Source organism: Neomonachus schauinslandi, chromosome 1, assembly GCF_002201575.2.
Source record: "Neomonachus schauinslandi chromosome 1, ASM220157v2, whole genome shotgun sequence".
In the NCBI taxonomy this organism is placed as follows: domain Eukaryota; kingdom Metazoa; phylum Chordata; class Mammalia; order Carnivora; family Phocidae; genus Neomonachus; species Neomonachus schauinslandi.
In genome coordinates this window covers 192,149,461-192,169,506 of record NC_058403.1, presented here as the reverse complement: position 1 = coordinate 192,169,506, position 20,046 = coordinate 192,149,461, and the positions used below count along the sequence as shown (strand labels likewise).

At 41.4% G+C, this 20,046-nt stretch overlaps 1 protein-coding gene across 1 annotated transcript in view; it reads left to right on the top strand.

Annotated features, from left to right (window-relative positions):
* Positions 1 to 20,046, top strand: part of CACNA2D3 (calcium voltage-gated channel auxiliary subunit alpha2delta 3) — an 856,949-nt gene that overhangs the window by 564,454 nt on the left and 272,449 nt on the right. The window contains exon 13 of the mRNA XM_021694907.1: positions 112 to 245. Coding sequence (XP_021550582.1) covers positions 112 to 245 — 134 coding nt within the window. The remainder of the gene's footprint in view (positions 1 to 111; positions 246 to 20,046) is intronic.

The window sequence follows — 20,046 nt, the reverse complement described above, 5'->3', positions numbered from 1 at the left end:
CAAAGCATAGGGAAAGAAACAAAAGAAGTTAACCAGAGGCCAAGAAGGTATGGCATATGCACTCTGCAGTTGCCCTTCTTCCTGTTACTAAGCTTGGTTCTCTCTTGGCAGGATTTTTCACCCAGATCTCCACCTTGGCTGACGTGCAGGAAAATGTCATGGAGTACCTGCACGTCCTCAGCCGGCCCAAAGTCATCGATCAGGAGCACGACGTGGTATGGACTGAAGCTTACATCGACAGCACTGTGAGTCCCCGGGAGCCCCTGGGGGTGGCCTGAGGGTTTTCCTCTGTTAATTCCAGAAGACTGTGTTAATCTTAAAAATAAAACTGTCAGTTATTTTTCTAGCAAAAATGGGTTTATTCAGGAATAGCAGAGAATTGCAATCCAGGGCAAGCAAGCTATAGCAAAATCATAGGCAAGTCCAATAAACAAAAGAGAGGAATGTTATTTTATGGAGAAGGAGGATGTTGGAAGGGGTTGTGTTGAACAAAATCCACTGGAGTTCAGGAGTTCAAGACGATGATGGTTTCCCGTGGGCTGAGTTGCAAAGGTGTTTGATTTTTTGTAGAAGATGCAATGTACATCTTTTCCTATTGGGGCCTGTAACTGATGCTTCTTTCCTGTTGAGGATTCTTCTGTTGGGTCTGTACTTGACAGTGCTTCCCACCTTCCTCCCTTCGAGCATCCCTAGCACCCACTTTAGTGAGGTTTTCCTTTACTGATTTTTACAACTGCAGTTCTGTCACTCTTCCTCCATGATGGGGCTTGATGACATTTTCCTTTGTTGTGCAGTTTGTGTTGGTACTCGACAAGCAAGGTTGGTGAAAAATCATAACAGAATGTAGCCCGCACTTTTGGAAGGAGTCCGGTCAGCACAGAAAAGTCCCTTTTTGCTGTGTCTTCTCTAGTTACTTTCTTTTCCTTCTATGTGTACAAATTCTGTCGGTAGCCATGATCATGGTCATGTTAGATTCCGTCCTCGCCATTTGAGAGGTCCGGTCGTGCTGATGAATCTTGGGGGCTCAGCTTGGGAGGGTGACCAAGGTTCAGTTCCAATAGTGAGTGGGAGCCACGGTAGAGGCCACAGCTGCATTTTCTTCCCATAGACAAGTGAGAATATGCTTCTGTGGTGGTTATATCAGCCCTGGATTGCTGTTGGAACTCTGGCCATGGGCTCATTCTAAAGCCGAATTCCAAGCAAAAGAATCTGATGCTGAATTAGCGTAAAAGGAGGAGCTTTGCCAATCATCACGCAGTGGCTCAATGGCCAGGTTTCTTGTGTAATTTCAGGGTGATTTTTCATAGTGATAATGAGTCTGATGGGAGTGGTGTTTTTCATTTATTGATTGTAAATGTTCTCACGGGGCCTCTCTCCCATCGTTTGTGTTGGGATTAACATCACATTAATCACTGTAACCCAGACACAGCTGTCCTCGGGAGTGATCTCAATGGCTGCTGTGGGCCGGCTTTTCTCTCCATGCTCTGTCTCACTCTGGCTGCATTTCTGGCAGCTGCAGGGAAAGGCAGGGCGGGAACAGCATATGGGAACCCATCTTGGGGGCCACCGCGGCAGCCTGCCCCACCTTGGCCGAAATAAAGGACGCGGTGGGACCACGGAAATATGAAGTGGTCAGTCGCCCTGCATAGAGAGGATGTTAAACTGAAAAAGCCTCTCTGGTTGCCGGGGAGACCTGGGGCTCTCATCATTTCCACAGTCTGACCCCAGGTTTGTTTAGAAGCACGGCAATGAAATAACTAAGCTGTCGCATTTATGTGGGCACTGTGCTAACAGTCATTGCCATGGATGTGTTCACCTCTTCATAGGTGTGGCTGAGTAAGGCAGGAATAACAGGTATGAAGAGGAGCAGTGTGAATAGCCAAGAATGAAGTGAGCCTGTCATCAGTGGTTTTAGGTACAAACCCTGAATGGCTATTGGATCAAGCATTTTATTTGTTTCATCAATTTGAAACATATAAAACAGTATAATTAAAACACACCTGGAGAGACAGGTCAGTAGAATAGGTTGTCCAAGAAAAGGGATCCAACTGCATATAGAAATTCAGTAGAGGTAAAGGTGGCATCTCAGGTCAGTGGGGTTAGCATGGTCTTCATAAAAGATGCTTTTGAGAAAACTAGATAGCCATTTAAAAAAAGATAAAATAGATAAAATTAGTTCAATTCACCAGGCCATAGCCAAGAAAGAAATCCAAGTGGATCAGCAATCAAAACTGTAAAAAATGAAACCATGCAAGCACTAGAACAAAACCTGGCTGAATCCCTCTATGACCTGGATTCAGAGAAAATCTTTCTAACAGTGACTCTAAAATCCAGATGCAATGAAAAGACAAATAAATAAGTTTGACTACCTAAAGACAAAACAAAATGAAAACCAACTTTTATACATCAAAAACCACGATAAGCAAAGTCAAAGGCACAGGGTAACGTGGGAGAAAATATTGGCAATGCAGAACACACAGAAATCATAAATAATCCTAATATATAAAGAACTTTTCAAAATTGAGGGCAAAACCTTAAAATTTCTGTAAAAAAAAAAGCGAGCAAAATACATAAGCAGATAATTCACAAAAATAATAAAAATGGCTTTCGACAAATGAAAGATGTATAGCTTCAATCGTAGAAAGAGAAGAAAAATGAAAATTATACTCTAGTGAAATACGGTTTCGCACCTATCAGAGTGATAAAAATTAAAAGCTTAACTGTATACTCTGTTGGTAAGGCTGTGGGAAAGGAACACCCATAGACCGCGTGTGGGAAGACAGAATGGGGCAATCTCTATGAAGGTGAACTCGCATGTACGCTTTGACCCAGCAATTCCACATCTAGGAATGAACTCTGAAGATGAACCTCCAACAGTAAGAAAATACAGTTGATAAAACAGGTTTGCTCATTATAGAAATGCATGTCATTTCAAAATAGTGAAAGTTACCTAGATACAATACATAACAGATAGATTATGATAAAACTATGGGTATTAAAGAGGGCACGGAGGGCATGTATTGAATGGAGCACTGGGTGTTATGCACAAACAATGAATCATGGAACACTACATCAAAAACTAATGATGTAATGTATGGTGATTAACATAATAAAATAAAATAAAAAAAACTATGGTACACACATATTGGTACACACATATCATGGATCTTAATGTAAAAGCAAGAATGAGGATGACTTATTTCTATTGGTTGATATAGAATGATTTCCAGGATATATTGCTACGTAATAACAAAATGGAAGAGTATAAATAGAGTGCCCCCTTTTGTATAAGAAAGAAGAGGAACTAGAACATACGCATGTACCTGCTTCTTTTTATGAAAAGAAGCACAGCCAGGATAAACTGGAAACCAATAGAATCTGTTACCTATGAGAAGTGGGAGGAAGTACAGAGGAGGAGATAGTGAAGGAAGTGAGATAACTCTGGGTATACCTTTTTGCATAGTTTGGACTTTTGAAAGCAGCTTGATGTTCTATGCATTCAAAAATTAAAATCAACAAGAACGAGGGTGGGGAACTAACCGTGAATGCAAAAAGACTAAATGAATCCAATGACATTTCAAATGAACTACAAAAATTATCAAGAAAGGAAGAAAAAGGGGCACCTGGGTGGCTCAGTTGTTAAGCGTCTGCCTTCGGCTCAGGTCATGATCCCAGGACCCTGGGATTGAGCCCCGCACTGGGCTCCCTGCTCTACGGGAAGCCTGCTTCTCCCTCTCCCACTCCCTCTGCTTGTGTTCCCTCTCTCGCTGTGTCTCGCTCTGTCAAATAAATAAATAAAATCTTTAAAAAAAAAAGGGGGAGAAAAAGCAGTAAACTTTTGAATATAGTAATTATGCACAATGTTAAAGCTTGAACATAGTTCTTTGACTCTCCTCAGTCCAGTTTGGAGAGAGAATGGGAAATAAATTTTAAACTCCTTTTGGGGTCATTTGGAGTAATGTGGGTCTAGCAATTCTGAATCTATTTTCTGAGTATGGTAAGATTGAGCAAATGTGTAAATGAGGAAGACAAGGCAGACACCTGTGGGATGAGACTGGATGGGAGGTGTCAGAATGAAACCCCAACTCTGTCACTTGAAAGGGCCTAGAAACAATGGCACCCCAGTAGCAATGAACACATTTAAAACCCAGACCCCCGGGCGCCTGGGTGGCTCAGTTGGTTAAGCGACTGCCTTCAGCTCAGGTCATGATCCTGGAGACCCGGGATCGAGTCCCGCATCGGGCTCCCTGCTGGGCGGGAGTCTGCTTCTCCCTCTGACCCTCCCCCCTCTCATGTGCTCTCTCTCTCTCATTCTCTCTCTCAAATAAATAAATAAAATCTAAAAAAAAAATAAAAAAAATAAAAAATAAAACCCAGATCCCAGCTTCTAAAAACCATTCCCCAGTAACAGAAACCAGCATTCCTTAGAGAAATTGCTAATTCCAGGACTTGGCCTGGGAAGGTGCCCCATATCCCAAAAAAGCCTGGAATATTTAATGCCAGAAACTAAGAAATTCCTAAAAAAACAAGGAGGTCATATCAAAAGGATACAGGAGTCAGTATGAAGGGGACCTCACTGGTCAATTCTGGGACAGTAATGGATTATAACCTGTGGAATAAAACAGAAATCCACGTGTTCTTACGATAGTGACTAGATCAACAAATCTCAAAGGGATGAACCAAAGAGATAATGAGATAGGTGAACAGGGATGCAGTGGACAGTGGGCTGCTGACTGGTAAATGTGAAGGGAGTCATGGAGATGGAAAATCTCTGCTTTCTAGACATTTGGGGAAAGACCGGTTAGGGCAAAGGTTATCAATGGATGCTAAACTAATGGGGAGATTTGGAACAGGGTATTTTCATGGTCTCAAAGATCTTCCCCAGAGATCTTTGACTAGTTCTGGGGGGAAAAAGTAGTATCTACACAGTGGGAGAATCCAGACAAAATCTAGAGTGGGTCATTAAAATTAGTGTCACTGATGAGAAACAAATGGGCATGGTGTGCTTTTGGAAAAGGATACATCCCACTTACAGAGTATTCTGGCTGGGGGTACGTAACCCAAAGGTCATGGGAGAGGAAGGTCATGGAAGAGGATAAAGCTTGGTATGAATATGATGTCTTGCTTTAGATCATGTTAATCACTTAAATCAATTGTTTTAGATTTACTAAATTATATACACACATGCATATATACTTACATATGTATATGTTTACATATGAAGGGCAGTTAAGAGCTAAGGAGACCCATTGTCACTCCAGCTTTTCCACTAAAGAATTCTCAACAGCAAAGGCAAAGTAAAGGTCTGGTAGCAGCTCTGGACATGCAGTTTTAGAGGAAATGTCTTTGAACAGTCTTGTGCTTTATCTTCAACAGTTTATGAAGTTTGCCTTCTGTTCCATAATCATCCTTACTTACTTTAAAATGAAATAATGCTTTAAGTGGCTCATAGTTGAGTAAAATCGTATGCCAAGATAACAGAGCTCATTTATACCACCTCTTCCAGAATCCTTTGATATAAATCCTTTGACAGAAAACTAGCCCCCCAGAATATGTCTGTCCTTGAAGTGAATGATAGCTCAGCACCTCCTTTTCAGCTTCGGTCGTATCTTTGCAAATAGCCCTGATAAATAAACCCCTACTAGAATGTTCTGAGAGTCCCTTCTCATCTTGATGGTGCTGAGAAACCTGCTGGGTTGGGGCAGACACGGGTTTCCAACCACCTTCTTTCTAGGCCTGTTCAGTGAGGACAGGCAGCTGCTAGTCCAACAAATCCTTTCTGGCCAGGAAGCAACAGACTTTTCAAAGTCTTTACCTGGGTCTGGATTCTGCCAGGTCAAGGACAAAAGCCCCCTGTTGTTTGTGTGGGCTCAAAATAGGATTTGTATACTGAACTCATCTGCAGAATCTAAATTCTGAGAGGGGCCCACCAACTTTGAAACCCCCCTGCAAGATGAATGGGGGGAGGGATCAGCAGTTGTCAAGTTTATGACCATCCTGACACATTCTGGACAGTCCCAAGCCAGCATTGCCCTAATGTGTCCCACCTTGAAGTAATGAAAGAGACCAAATTCAGAAGCACTTGACATTGGGACTGGTGAGCCCATTTTCATAATGTCCTGGTTTAGCGATAGCAACTTTGGATTTTTTTTTTTATTGAAGCATTTATAATCTACCTTAGTTTATTAATTGATAGCATTGAATTTAGAGTTAGAATAGCCTCAGTTTGAATTCCAGGTCTATTCCATACTAGCTATGTGACCATAAGCAAGTCATTTAGCTTCTTTGAGTGCTGTTTTCTGCATTTACAACATGGAGATAAGACCTGCCTTCCAGGGTAGACACTAAAGATTAAATGTCTATGCATAGTGAGAGCACAGTAAATAATGCCTGTCATCCTTCCCCAACCTCAGGAAATCAGTTTTCTCCTTGCCTGTGGGAAGTTTTGGAAATCTTCTCCTTTTTTGGGCTGGGTCTCACGTAGTAACTACAATATGGCTTATACCATTTTGATAATAGAATCTGGCACTTAGGTATAATGAGTACCTTGGAAGCATTATTCATCTAGAGATGCACTTTAATCCTTTGGAATTCATTTTGCTGTAATTACCTGTTGTGGGCGGGGCACTAAAGTCTGGGGTTAGTGCCTACGGTCAGTGTCCCCAAGAAGAACTCCTGCACCATCCAGGCAGAGTCCCCACAGCCTCACAGATTGCCCAAGGCAAAGCAGATATGGTAGGAGCCCTCTTAGTTACCTGCCATGTGAAGGACTTAAGGAGTTGGTGCCCTCCCTTTGCCCTTTGATAGTTTGTGCCAGTTGCCCAAAGCACATTGGTGGTTGGATCTGGAAGGTCATGCTGATACCAGAAGTTGATGTATGATTGTTCTAAGTTGAGTTGTGAGCTTACTCGAAGTTAATTGTCTTCATATTTAGACTTCCCAAACCTTTTGATGCCAGTTGTAATTTTATCATAATTATATAAATTAATTAAATATTATTGAAACTAATAACTTATGAGTGTTAAAAGAAAGTTGTTACTTCTATAGATATGTAAATGAATGCATTGGAAAGACTATAGAAAATTGCTAAAAATTACCAGTATGTTAACTATGGGCAGAGCATCTGTAATACGGGGGAGCACAGCCTTCCATGCATTCAGAGGAAATTGATCCTTAGCCTGCCTTTCTTTTCTTTTCTTTCCTTTCTTCCTTTCTTTCTTTCTTTCTGCCTTCCTTCCTTCCTTCCTTCCTTCCTTTTTTGATAAGGGTGGTTTACCTTGATTTGTTTGTTCCATCTTAGGTTGATGGGAAGGTCTGATGGCTGATGGCTGGGTTAGTATCTGCTTCTTATGTTATTGCCTCTTGGTAGTGTCTGGGAGCTGTGAGCTCTGTGGACAATGACCTACCAAACACAGAGAGGAGGGTCACCAGCTGGTGTGTGCATAGTTTTGATTTCCAGCTAGAACCACCAACACGCTCTCGTGACATGGGTCAGCATCACTGGGAACCCTGTGCTAGTTTTTATTGCTATGTAACAAATCACCACACACAGCAGCTTAAAGCAACACAAATATGTTATCTCAGGGTCTGTGGGCCAGGAATCTGGGCAGAGGTTCACCAAGACCCTCAGCTCAGGGCCTTACAAGGCCACACTGCCGTTCTCATCTGCAACTCAGGGGCCTCTTCCAGGCTCATTCAGATTGTTGGCAGAATTCAGTCCCTTGCAATTGTAGGACTGAGGTCCCCATTTTCTTGCTTGTTGTCACCTAGGGATTGCTCTCAGCTCTTAGAACCGAAAGTTCCTGTCATATGGCCAATGATAGGCAGTCATGCAATGCTGTTTGCTTTCTTCCAGACCAAGAGTGCATCCCTCTAAAGCTTTGCCTGCTTTTAAAAGCTTCTTTGATTAGGGCAGGCCCATCCAGGATAATCTGTCTTTTAATTAACTCAGTCAAGTGATAGTAACCTAATCATGCTAGTGATATCCCATCATACTTATAGTCAAGGGGAGGGGACTTTAAGGGTCATGTACCTATGAAGGCAGAAATCGTAGGAGCCGTTTTAGAATCCTGCCTACTGCAACAGCTTCTGTCCATGCGCTGTGGTCTGAGAGGGAAAGATAATGCCAGAAGGAAATGCAACCACCACCTCCTGCTCCTTGCAAATTCTCTGTTAAGAGTAAGTCTCAGGGCAGCCATGCCTGTTCATCATAACACTGCTGCTTACCGCTGATGTCTCTAGGACCTAGCTTCTCTTTGTGACATTGTAGTCTGAAAATGGCTTGGATTTGTTTCTCAGAATCAGAAGACTTGTGACCCTGCTGATGTATGTCATTTCTACCAACTACTAAGGGAGTAGGTATTCGTCAATTTCCACAAGTTTGCTTAACATGGTCTTAAAAGCCTTTTTTCTTTTTAATTATCTGGTGGTTAAGGCAAAAGGAATTCCTGTTTGCATGACTCATCAGTCATTATGGCTGAAGACCCAGCAGCAACAAATACAATTATATAATTGATTTAATAATTAAATGAACAGCTTAAAATGACCCGTGAGTATGGTACTTTCCCTTTTTATTAATTACATATTGATTCATACGTTTCTGGGTCTGGATAAGCTCAAGATAAAAGTTTGTATAGGCCAAATATAGATTCTTGTACATGAGTCAAGGACTGCATTTAACGAAGCCTGATCTAGACTCTAGACTGGCACAATTTTCCTTTCAGGGCCCATCCTCCCTGCCTGTTACTACTAGTCTGATTAAATATTCTGTTTCCTGCCTGGCTGTTCTATTCATTTTGTTTTCCTGGTGAAGCCCAAATAAATGAATTAATGGTAACAACCGTTAATTATGTTTAATCTAATAAGATCTCGTGTATTAATTGACAACACAGCAAACACCAGAATTCTGAAATTCATGGGCTTCTTATCTGAATACAAGTTGTGCACAGTCATTATCTCTTAGGTGCAGAGCAAAAAATCATTAACAATGGAATTTGTTCCATTTTGTAAGCAAATGACTTGTGCTTTCCAGTTAGGACTTAATCATCTCGGGAATGCTACCCAACTTGCTGTGCAGGGTAGAACCTGCATTAAACCCAGGAAGCATCAGCATCCCTGATCAACCCCTCCAGGGGAGTTTACACAGACCATGGTGACACACAGAGGGAAGCAAAGAAGTGTTTTAGAAACAGTGGGAATGTGACCATTTAAAATAATGAGAATTCATTACCAAGCCCAGCTGCCCTTCCCTGTTGCTGGTAATGCAATTCGGAATGCAATTTGTAGGAACTTTCAAACCAATTTAGTTGCATTTGCACATTGGACGTGTATCCTTCCTCCTCACCCCCCACTAAGTCCTACTTGGAGAAAATGCTTTGCATTTGATAAATTGCACATTTGTTTCGGTTTCCCATCTAGGAATGGTACCTAGGCCATTTAGGAGTCGTTTGGATGATTGCTCTAAGCTACAACATCTTACTGCCTAGAAGCAATTACTCAGGGGGTCGAAGCCATCATAAGGAAGTTGTTGGGGCTTGGAAACGGAATTTACAGTATTTTCCCAAGACACCGCTGCATTATCAAAGAAGTTCAAATCGTCAAAACAAAAAGACACACGTATAGTGAAACATAAACCATCCTGCTGGGTCGTGGAACAGAGAATGCCATCTGCATTACATGGCATGGAGGAAACTGATTATGTTGGGACCTCTATTTCATAGCAGATGGGTTCATTAAATTTAATAGCCTCCAGAGCCTTTAGAAACCGTGTTAAAAACATGTGGAGCATGCTGTGACACTTCACTTCTGCCCCTGCAGTCATTATAACTCTGGCACAGACTATAAATATTACAGTACTTTATTTCCATTGAAACAGATTACTATTATAATTATTTTTTTTTGCCAGGAGATGGTGATGTTAAAAAGAGTGCATTCCTGGTTTCTGGTACCATTTATATTTATCCAGATTATTTTCCTTTTCCATTTGATTCTAGATTTTTCTATTAAATAGTGGGCTTTTTTTAGCTCAACTTTTTTTCCTTTGAGTTCATGTTGTAAAAGTATGAATTGAAAGTATAAAAGTATCTTCAGGAAAGATATTCTAATACATTATGGATGACTGTCAACTAATAGAAAAGTTAGGGCTGAAAGTGAAAAAAATTAGATTTCAAGGGTTTTTTTTATTTTTAGATTTATGGTTGTTACTGCTATTATGGTATAATAATTTGTAACTGTCTCTAATGAAAGGACAAAGCCTCTAGAAATAGATAAGACCTTATAGAAATGGATAGGACCATTAAGCCTGAAAAATCATTTAGCATAATAGATTATTCAGTATTCTTTGTTTACAAGTGACAGCACCAATTCAAAGTAGTAAAGGTCAAAAAGGGAATTTGTGAACTCTTGGAACTAAGATATTGATGTAGTTCTGTCTTGAGGCGTGACTAGCTTCAGGAATCACTCCCATGTTTTCAACTTCCGATTAATCCTACTAGTTCCTTGATTTCTTGGCTTAGTTCCCAGGCAGGCAGTTTCCCACTCTACAGGGTGGCAAACATGACCTCTACCATCCACCAGCTTTCATTGTTTTATACCCTTGATTTCTCCCTTTTTCTTCCAGCATCTATATCAAATCCATAATAGTCCTGTTAGGGTCACAACCTCATACTGAGAGGTGAGGTGGAGCTAATTGATGGCTGGACTCTCACAGAGTGGGAAAGAAACCAGTCCCAAAGGTCTGATACCGGGAGGGCTGCAAGGTAACAGAGTCCTGCATAGAACTTGTTTATAGAACCCAAAACTAATCCATGCCCAAGACTGTGTATTCCATCAGTATGGTATTCATTAAAGTACCATGTCTTTAAGCAATAGAGCTCTTTATCTAGTGAAATGTTTCCATGGACACTTGGTGTATAAAACATATAGAAGCAGAGCTACTCTGGTGGATGTGGGGGGTGGGATCATGGAGCCCCCATTGCTTGGCCACCTCCTGAATGACTAGGGAAGCTCCAAAGCACTTTTTTGCTTCCCCTTGACATTGCAGAGCCTAGGTAATATTCTGAGTAATCAGTGAGTCAACCTCTGAGAATGGCAAAATGGGATTTTCTGCTGTGGATTATCTGCTGTGCCCCTAAGTTTATAGCAAGGTAATGGGTTGGGTCCAGTTAGGAAGGGTGGTTATGGGGATTGGGAGGTTGTACCTATGGTTATATTAGAAAACCAAATTGCCTGTGCTTTTTCCCCTCAAATATCTGTACTTTTTATATTCTCTGGAGACCAGTTCTCTTAGCAACCCTCATTCATGAAACATGGTCTTCTCCAAGTGGATAACATGGTGTCCCAGTTCAAAGCCAACAGAAATGAATGAACTCAGTGTCTGTGTATCTGAATTCAGTTCTGAGCAAATTACATAACTTACTCTAGCCCACCATCCCATTGAGGTCAGATGTATACCACTTAGCTAATCAGCTGTGGCTGGGGAAGGGTCGTATGATGGAAATAGATCAGCCAGGACTGTGGATCACAGATTCTGTAAGAAAGACGTATGAGCAGGAGGAAATGACTGGAGTCTAGAGGAGGTGGCATTTCTAGACCTCTGTCTTTCTATCCAAGGCTTCTATAAATTGCATCCCCAGCTAGCTTCTAATACTAATTCTTTGGACCATGGTTTCCTTTTTGCCCCAGCGGCTCCAACAAGTATCCCCCAATCCTCTCCCTGCCTCTCACATCTTGACATTGTCCTTTCTTCATCCGCCCATCTGCTAGATAGGGGATAGGAATCCTTCTCCCTTGTGCCTTCTGAAAGCTGAGGGAGGTATTTTGGCTACCACAACTAAATCTGTGCTGTTTTTCCCCCTTAATGGTCCAGATATTTGGGCAACTTAGATTCTCAGAGCTGATTCTCATGCTCTGACCTGGTTTAAACTAAAATGAATGCATTCCTCTTATTACCAGCATGAAGAACAATTAAAATAATCCCAGAGAATCAGCCTGTGGTTTGATATCAGCTGCCAGTTTCTCTTCTCTTGCTGTACACAGAATTTTCTCCATGTAAAAGATTTAACTCTCCTACTCTCATTCCATAAGGATTGCTGTGCCAACTATAAATGGATTGTCTATGAGACCATGGCTCAAAGATACCATAGATGAGAGTATTTCACCTAACTGGGGTCTTCAGCTGCTTCTATTGAATCATGGCAGAGGACCATTCTTTTGCCTCCTCTTGGCTTTCAAAGATCATTCCTACCTGGCTTTTCACACCTGCTTGTGAGTCATATAGCAACTGGGGGCTCCTTCAGCATGATTCTGCTGATGATACGCACTACCATGAAATATCTAGACCAAGCAGGGTGCTCAGTGCCTCAAGGGAAATTCTCTCTTGTTCTGAACAATTAAAGGAAAAACAAAGACATGGTTTATTCGGGCAAAAGGAACATGTTTTCAAATCAATTTCCATTATATTTACTGAAGAAATCTGGAATATCAACATCTTTGCTAGTTGATAGAAACGATTAAAAACACTCTTGTAACTGATTTCTCTTGTGAAGTGATCAAAGTGACAGTGACCTGAGATGAAGCAGGACCAGGTGCTCATCCCTGTCTTGTTTTCACTTAGCATACTGTTAAGGAGCATTTGTTTCCAATTGTGAAAGATTCTTCCTTTGAGGACAGATTCAAATGCACTGCTTGTTCATCCATTCACCTTCCATGGTATTCTAAGAAGGGACCCATGGACAGGACTGGTCTTATCCTGAGGCTAAATTAGATGACTTTTTCTGTCTGCCTCAGAAAAACATTTCAAGGCCCAGCTTGAAATTGCTTCACAAATTGTCAAGCTATGTTAAATATCAACCAGTAAGTTGGAGGATCTAAAGTGTAGATAGACTCACCAAAACCCACGGGAACCTAAATTTGAACTACTTGATAACCTGACCCCTGTTCACCTCTCAGTCTTCCCTTTCAACCTGACTTTTCTCCATTCAGTTCAGACTCACCTGACCCACAAATTCATAGTCTTAAGATTTTTCTCATACTTAACCACTGCACCATATTCCCTCTTCAAGAAGCAGCCCCTTCCTCCCATCCCATCTGGGAGCCTCTGGGCTTATCCTTCGCCTTCAGTTCCATCACTGTCTCCTCTGTGAAGCACCCCCTGATCTCCTCGGATCCACCCCCAGTCTCAAACTGGGCTCTCGTGATATGCTCTTAAAGCATTTAGCACAATCCTAGAATCTTGTGCTATATTAAAAATTCCATTTTTTAATCTCACTGAACTATAAACTCCTTGAGGAAATGGATGATATTTGTTCTCTGATATCCTCAGTACAGCGTTGGGCACATAGTAGGTGCTCAAGAAAGACTCAGCTGTATGAGTCTCATAGAATCAGACATGTCAAATTTGGAGAGCATCTGACAATATTTGTGTTTTCTAGATGTTAGGTAAGAATGGCGTCATCTCCAACATTTCATTGAGCATGCTTCACACTTGCTCAAGACCATGTTTGTTATACATTTAATAAGTGTATTCACCTTCACCATATGAATGGGATTCTCATTCAGATACTCAATACCACCAACCCAAGGGACCATTCACCACATTCATCAAAGAGTTCTGAAGTCATGTGTCCATGCTTTGAGGAGCTAGGGTGATGGCATTCTGAATGGGAAAGGTGGTTTAGTATCAGCCATCGCATTGTTAAGATAAAATCAATGGTAGGTTTGCTATATACATTTCCTTGCCACAGAACTCACCTACTGTTAAAATATAAGGGAATTTTTAAAAAAGGCTTTGTCACTGTCACAATCCTATCTGGTTGCTGGGCATATTGTGGGCACTCAGGAAATCCTTAAAAAGAATCCTTTAAATTTGTTTTTCATTTCCTGGCTTTCAGTGTGCTTTCCTAATACTGCCTCTAAGTATCTTACCATGTGCAACAGAGCCCCACCATTGCTGGCCACTCTCCCTCACTCTCAACACACCAGCCATGCTGGTTACCTTTTTGTTGCTTGAACATCCCCAAACTTTCTCCCTTCTTGTGTCTTTTGAACATGCTTCTCCTTCTGCACTGGCCTCCCTCTCTGCTCCTTTACTGAGGGAGAAGCTCTTTCCCACTCTCTATGTCTCTGCTAAAATGTCACCTCTCCTGTACCCATTAACTTTCATCTCTGGTCCCTATTGCTTTCCTTCATAGAAATTGTGATCATTTGTAACTATTATAATTATTTCAGTTAAGCACTTTGAGATTTTTCCCTCTTCAAAAATTCTTTTTAGTCTGTCTTCCCAGAAATAGCATAAGGACTGGGGCAAAGTCTGTCTTGTAGCCCTACATCCTAGTACTGTGCCTGGCACATAGTACCACACACTCAGTATTAACTCAGAGACATAAAGTGGCTTGTTCTTCTTCACACAAATCTCTTTTTACTACTCACTAGAGCTTGTTTCTCCCACTCTACTATATTTCTCCTAAAAATGTACAATGAGACACCAAGAATTAGGGAAGAAATAGTATAGAATAATAGCTACAAAGTGAATGGTGGTGCCAAGGAGAGTTTAAAATATTGTCCCCAAAATACAGCTGTCATATTTGTCAAGTTTAGGTCTGAAGCAGCTGTTTTTTTTATGAGTGCCAGCCTTATCTACTCAGGGGCAGTCACTGATTTTAGATGGAAGAACAGGGAACTTTCGAAGTGAACCAGATTTCTGCAATGTTCCCTTTCTCTGCATGTTGTTAAAAGCAATATGTTGGGAAAAGGGTTGATTGCTTAAGGCACATTGTTTATACTACATTACTTAGGTCTGATGGAAAAGTTCCTAATGGTGGTTTTCTTGCTAAAGATATGGTCTATGGATGAAGAGTGGAATGTGATTTTTTTGGTAGGGCATCATCATAATTTAGGTGGACTCCAAAGAAATTTGATATTGGGAGAGGCTGGGAAAAATATTCGGGTCCATAGAGCTTCTTTAGCATTAGCATTCAATTCTCCATCAAAATATAAATGCCGTCTGCTTTTAATTACTATCCTTATTCAGGCCAAGTTAATTACTCTGGGCCAGACTGGAAAGGAAAATTCCCAGAAAGTCTGATATGATAGAATCGTATGTTTTCTGAAGAAGATGCTGAGAAATCCTTAATGAATTACTGTTTCAGTATAACTTTTGCAACAGGATACTAAGGGATTGGGGGGGGGGATCATAGATTTTTTGGCAGCTGTTCACCATCATAGCACTTGACAATCTGCTTCTTATTTAGTTTTCTGTTATGTAAAAGCATGGAATTCTCAAGTTAAGAAATATTGATCACTGCATGACAATACATATGTAACAAAACCGTATTGTGTTGAAAAAGCTCTCCTTTTAAAGTGAGATCTCTGACTCTCTTTATTTTGTTATTAAAATGTGTGGGTCTTTTTACTTAGAAAATAATGTGGTTTTGTTAAACATAAGTTATTTAAAGGTTAAAACAATCTTAATTTTAACTATTAATATTATTAAGAACAGATTTTCAACCAAGTACAGCTGAATGCAAACAAGGACAAACTTGGAAAAGAAAATTGGTGGCTGGGGATGCAGAGATGCTTCGAGAGCTGTGTCTTGGCCACAGTGAATAGGTTCACAGCAGCCCTTTGCTACATTGGCAGAACCATACATTTTTGTAAGGTCTGTTGATTTCCCCAGACTTCATGGAATCTAGATCAAGTTTGTCAATTTCCCATTTCTCTTGTGATGATAATCCAACCTAGGGCTGAATTAGGAGCACTGAGGGTATCTGGACTTCATGGCCCTGGTATCCAGCTAGGTGGCTCCTTCTCTGTAGTGTCAATAAATAGGAGACTCTACTCTCTGGACATCATTGTTTTGGGAAGCTTCTGAAACCAGATGTACAGTTATCTAGTTCATTTACCAAACACCTACTAAGCTGAGGGTCAGTCCCTATGCTAGGCAACAGGATGTCATTTTCAGGAAATACGGTTTAAGTCACTGAAATGAACAATCCAAGCCAATTAGGTCATTTAAAATTATTAGATTTTTTTTTTTTTTATAGCTATTGGTAGCTTCCCACATTTAGTGTCAAGGGCTGTACCTTGTCTTTCTCACAATCTTATTACCAGGTTATGGTGAAAACAAGTCTTAGACAAATGCTGCTGACTATGCAAACATTTATTAGCAGCATGCCCAAAAGTCAACTAAGTTCTGAAAGCCCAAGGAAGTCCCAGCTCTCTGGCCTTTCAGATGTTCTGATGGCATCTTGCATCAGAACAAACATTATTTGCAGGAGTCAGTTAACCTATTTGGAGTCAGGTGATTGAAAAGCCTGAGTCAGCGGAGCCTGTTGAGCAATGAGACCTGGCACAGGATTTCACAAGATGGAGGCTGTGAGTTCCCAAAGCCCTCTGTGGGCTCATGCAGGGAAAGGCGGGGCCTCTGTAATCTGTTGAACCAATACACTTAGAGTGGACACCTCCAATTTACCACTAAAAAATCCTTTCTAATTTGCATTGTTATGGTAATTGACAAACCCTCTGGTGTTCACCAGAGAGAAATAGCTGTAGCATCTGTTGTCTTTTGCTTAAGTACTAGCAGGAGTATGTATTCCTGATTAAGGCAATTGACTATCTCTAAGACATAGATCAAAATCAGCATATGCGGGGCGGAGCAAGATGGCGGAGGAGTAGGAGACCTGGATTTCGTCTCCTCTCAGGAATTCAGCTGCATAGGAATCAAACCATTCTGAACACCTACAAACTCAACAGGAGATCAAAGAAAAGAATAGCAACAACTCTCTCATCAGAAAAGCGACCACTTTCTGGAAGGTAGGAGGTGCGGAGAAGTGAATCCGAGGCGATATTCGGGAGGATAGACGGCGGGGGAGGGGCCTCCGTCGGCCGCTTCTGGCAAGTGATAGAACCACGGAGCACAAAATCGGAACTTTTAAAAGTCTGCTCCGCCGAGGGACGTCACTCTGGTGGCTAAGCGGGGGGTGGAACCCTCCGGGACAGTGTGGTCTCGGGACCCTCGGGGTCACAGAAAGACCGGGGGTGCCTGAGTGTGGCGGAGCTCCCAGGTATCAGAGCGGGGAAGCCGGCTGCAGAGGCGGAGCCCAGGCGCGGGCTCTCAGCTCGGGGTTGCCATAAACCGTGATCGGCGGCACAGTCGGGCCACTGCTCCTCCAGCGGGGACCCAACAAGCGGCAGATCCGGGGAGACTCACCTTCCTCCCCCGGGAGGAGCCGCGCGGGAGTGCGCCGCAGGGATCTGCTGGGTTTGGAGACTCCACACGGGGTCGAGTGCCGGATAGAAACGCACGGTCACAGGCCGGGTGAGCACGGAGTGCGGCCGGAGACCGGGGAGACGGGAGTGACTGACGGCTTTTCTCTGGGGGCTCACTGAGGAGCGGGGCCCCGAGTTCTCAGCTCCTCCGGGGCGGAGATTGGGAGGCCGCCATTTTCACTCTCCGCCTCCAAAGCTGTACGGAAAGCTCGCAGGGAACAAAAGCTCCGGAGAGCAATCCCGAGCAGATTACTTAGCCGGGAGGGGGCAAGGGCGGGGCAAATCCACCTCCGGCACAGACATTTGGAAACCACGGCAACAGGCCCCTCCCCAGAAGATCAGCGAGAACAGCCAGCCAAGACCAAGTTTACCGATCAATGAGAACGGCAGAACTCCAGCGCTAGGGGAATACTGCACATAGAATTCATGGCTTTTTTACCATGATCCTTTAGTCTTTCAAAGTTAATTTTTTTTAACTGTTTTTTTTTTTTTGAATTTTTCTTTTTCCCTTTTTCAACCAACATCTTATCAATCCCTTTTTTAAAAAAAACATTTTTATTTTTCATTTCTAGAGTCATATTCTATCCCTTCATAGTAGTTACCCGTATTTTTGGCATATATATATAAGTTGTTCTCTCTTTAAAATTTTGAGATAGTTTCTTCTAACAGATTAAAATATACCCTAAATCTCTAGTATATGGTGTTTTCTATTCCCCTGCCTGATCACATTCTCTCCCTTTTTTTTTCTTTTTTCTGTTTTTAAATCCTCTTCTTTCTTTTTTCAAACAACTTCATATCAATTCCTTTTATAAAATTTTTTATAATTTCCATCTTTACAGTCATATTCCATCCCTTCATCATATCAACCCTTATTTTTGTACATATATAAGTTTTTCTTCCTTTAAAATTTTGGGAGGCACTTTCTTCTAACAGACCAAAATACATGCCAAATCTAGTGTGTGGCACTGATCTATATACCAGCCTGATCATATTTGATCACATTCTGGTTTTTTGTTGTTGTTGTTGTTTTGTTCTGTTTGTTTTTGTTTGTTTTTATCTTTATCTTTTTCTTTTTTTTCTTCTTCTTTTTTCTCTCTTTCCGTTTCTTTTTCCACTGCTTCAGGTCTTTTCTGATTTGTTCAGAGTATATTTTCTGGGGACGTGGTTACTCTGCTAGCATTTTGTTCTCTCATTAATCTATTCTCCTCTGCACAAAATGACAAGATGGAAAAAATCACCTCAACAAGAAGAACAAGAGGTAGTACCGACTGCCAGGGACCTACTCAATACTGACATTAGTACGATGTCAGATCTAGAGTTCAGAATCATCACTTTAAAGATACTAGCTGGGCTTGAAAAAAATATGGAAGTTATTAGAGAAACCCTTTCTGGAGAAGTAAAAGAGCTAAAATCTAACCAAGTAGAAATCAAAAAGGCTATTAATGAGGTGCAATCCAATATGGGGGCGCTAACTGCTAGGATAAATGAGGCAGAAGAGAGAATCAGTAATACAGAAGACCAAATGATGGAAAATAAAGAAGCTGAGAAAAAGAGAGATAAACAACTACTGGATCACGAGGGCAGAATTCGAGAGATAAGCGATACCATAAGACGAAACAACATTAGAATAATTAGGATCCCAGAAGAAGAAGAAAGAGAGAGAGGGGCAGAAGGTATAGTGGAGCAAATTAAAGCAGAGAACTTCCCTAATTTGGGGAAGGAAACAGGCATGAAAATCCAGGAAGCACAGAGAACCCCTCTCAAAATCAATAAAACTAGGTCAACACCCTGACATCTAATAGTAAAACTTACGAGTCTCAGAGACAAAGAGAAAATCCTGAGAGCAGCTCAGGAGAAGAGATCTGTAACCTACAATGGTAGAAACATTAGATTGGCAACAGACCTATCCACAGAGACCTGGCAGGCCAGAAAGGACTGGCAGGATATATTCAGAGCACTAAATGAGAAAAATATGCAGCCAAGAATACTATATCCAGCTAGGCTGTCATTGAAAATTGAAGGAGAAATAAAAAGCTTCCAGGACAAACAAAAACTAAAGGAATTTGCAAACACAAAACCAGCCCTACAAGAAATCTTGAAAGGGGTCCTCTAAGCAAAGAGAGAGCCTAAAAGCAACATAGACCAGAAAGGAACACAGACAATATACAGTAACAGTCACCTTACAGGCAATACAATGGCACTAAATTCCTATCTTTCAATAGTTACCCTGAATGTAAATGGGCTCAATGCCCCAATCAAAAGACACAGGCTATCAGACTGAATTAAAAAACAAGACCCATCGATATGCTGTCTGCAAGAGACTCATTTTAGAACCAAAGACACCCCCAGATTGAAAGTGAGGGGGTGGAAAACCATTTACCATGCTAATGGACACCAAAAGAAAGCTGGGGTGGCAATCCTTATATCAGACAAATTAGATTTTAAACCAAAGACTGTAATAAGAGATGAGGAAGGACATTATATCCTACTTAAAGGGTCTATCCAACAAGAAGATCTAACAATTGTAAATATCTGCCCCTAACATGGGAGCAGCCAATTATATAAGGCAATTAATAACAAAAGCAAAGAAACACATCGACAACAATACAATAATAGTGGGGGACTTTAACACCCCCCTCACTGAAATGGACAGATCGTCTAAGCAAAAGATCAACAAGGAAATAAAGACTTTAAATGACACACTGGACCAAATGGACTTCACAGACATATTCAGAACATTCCATCCCAAAGCAACGGAATACACATTCTTCTCTAGTCCCC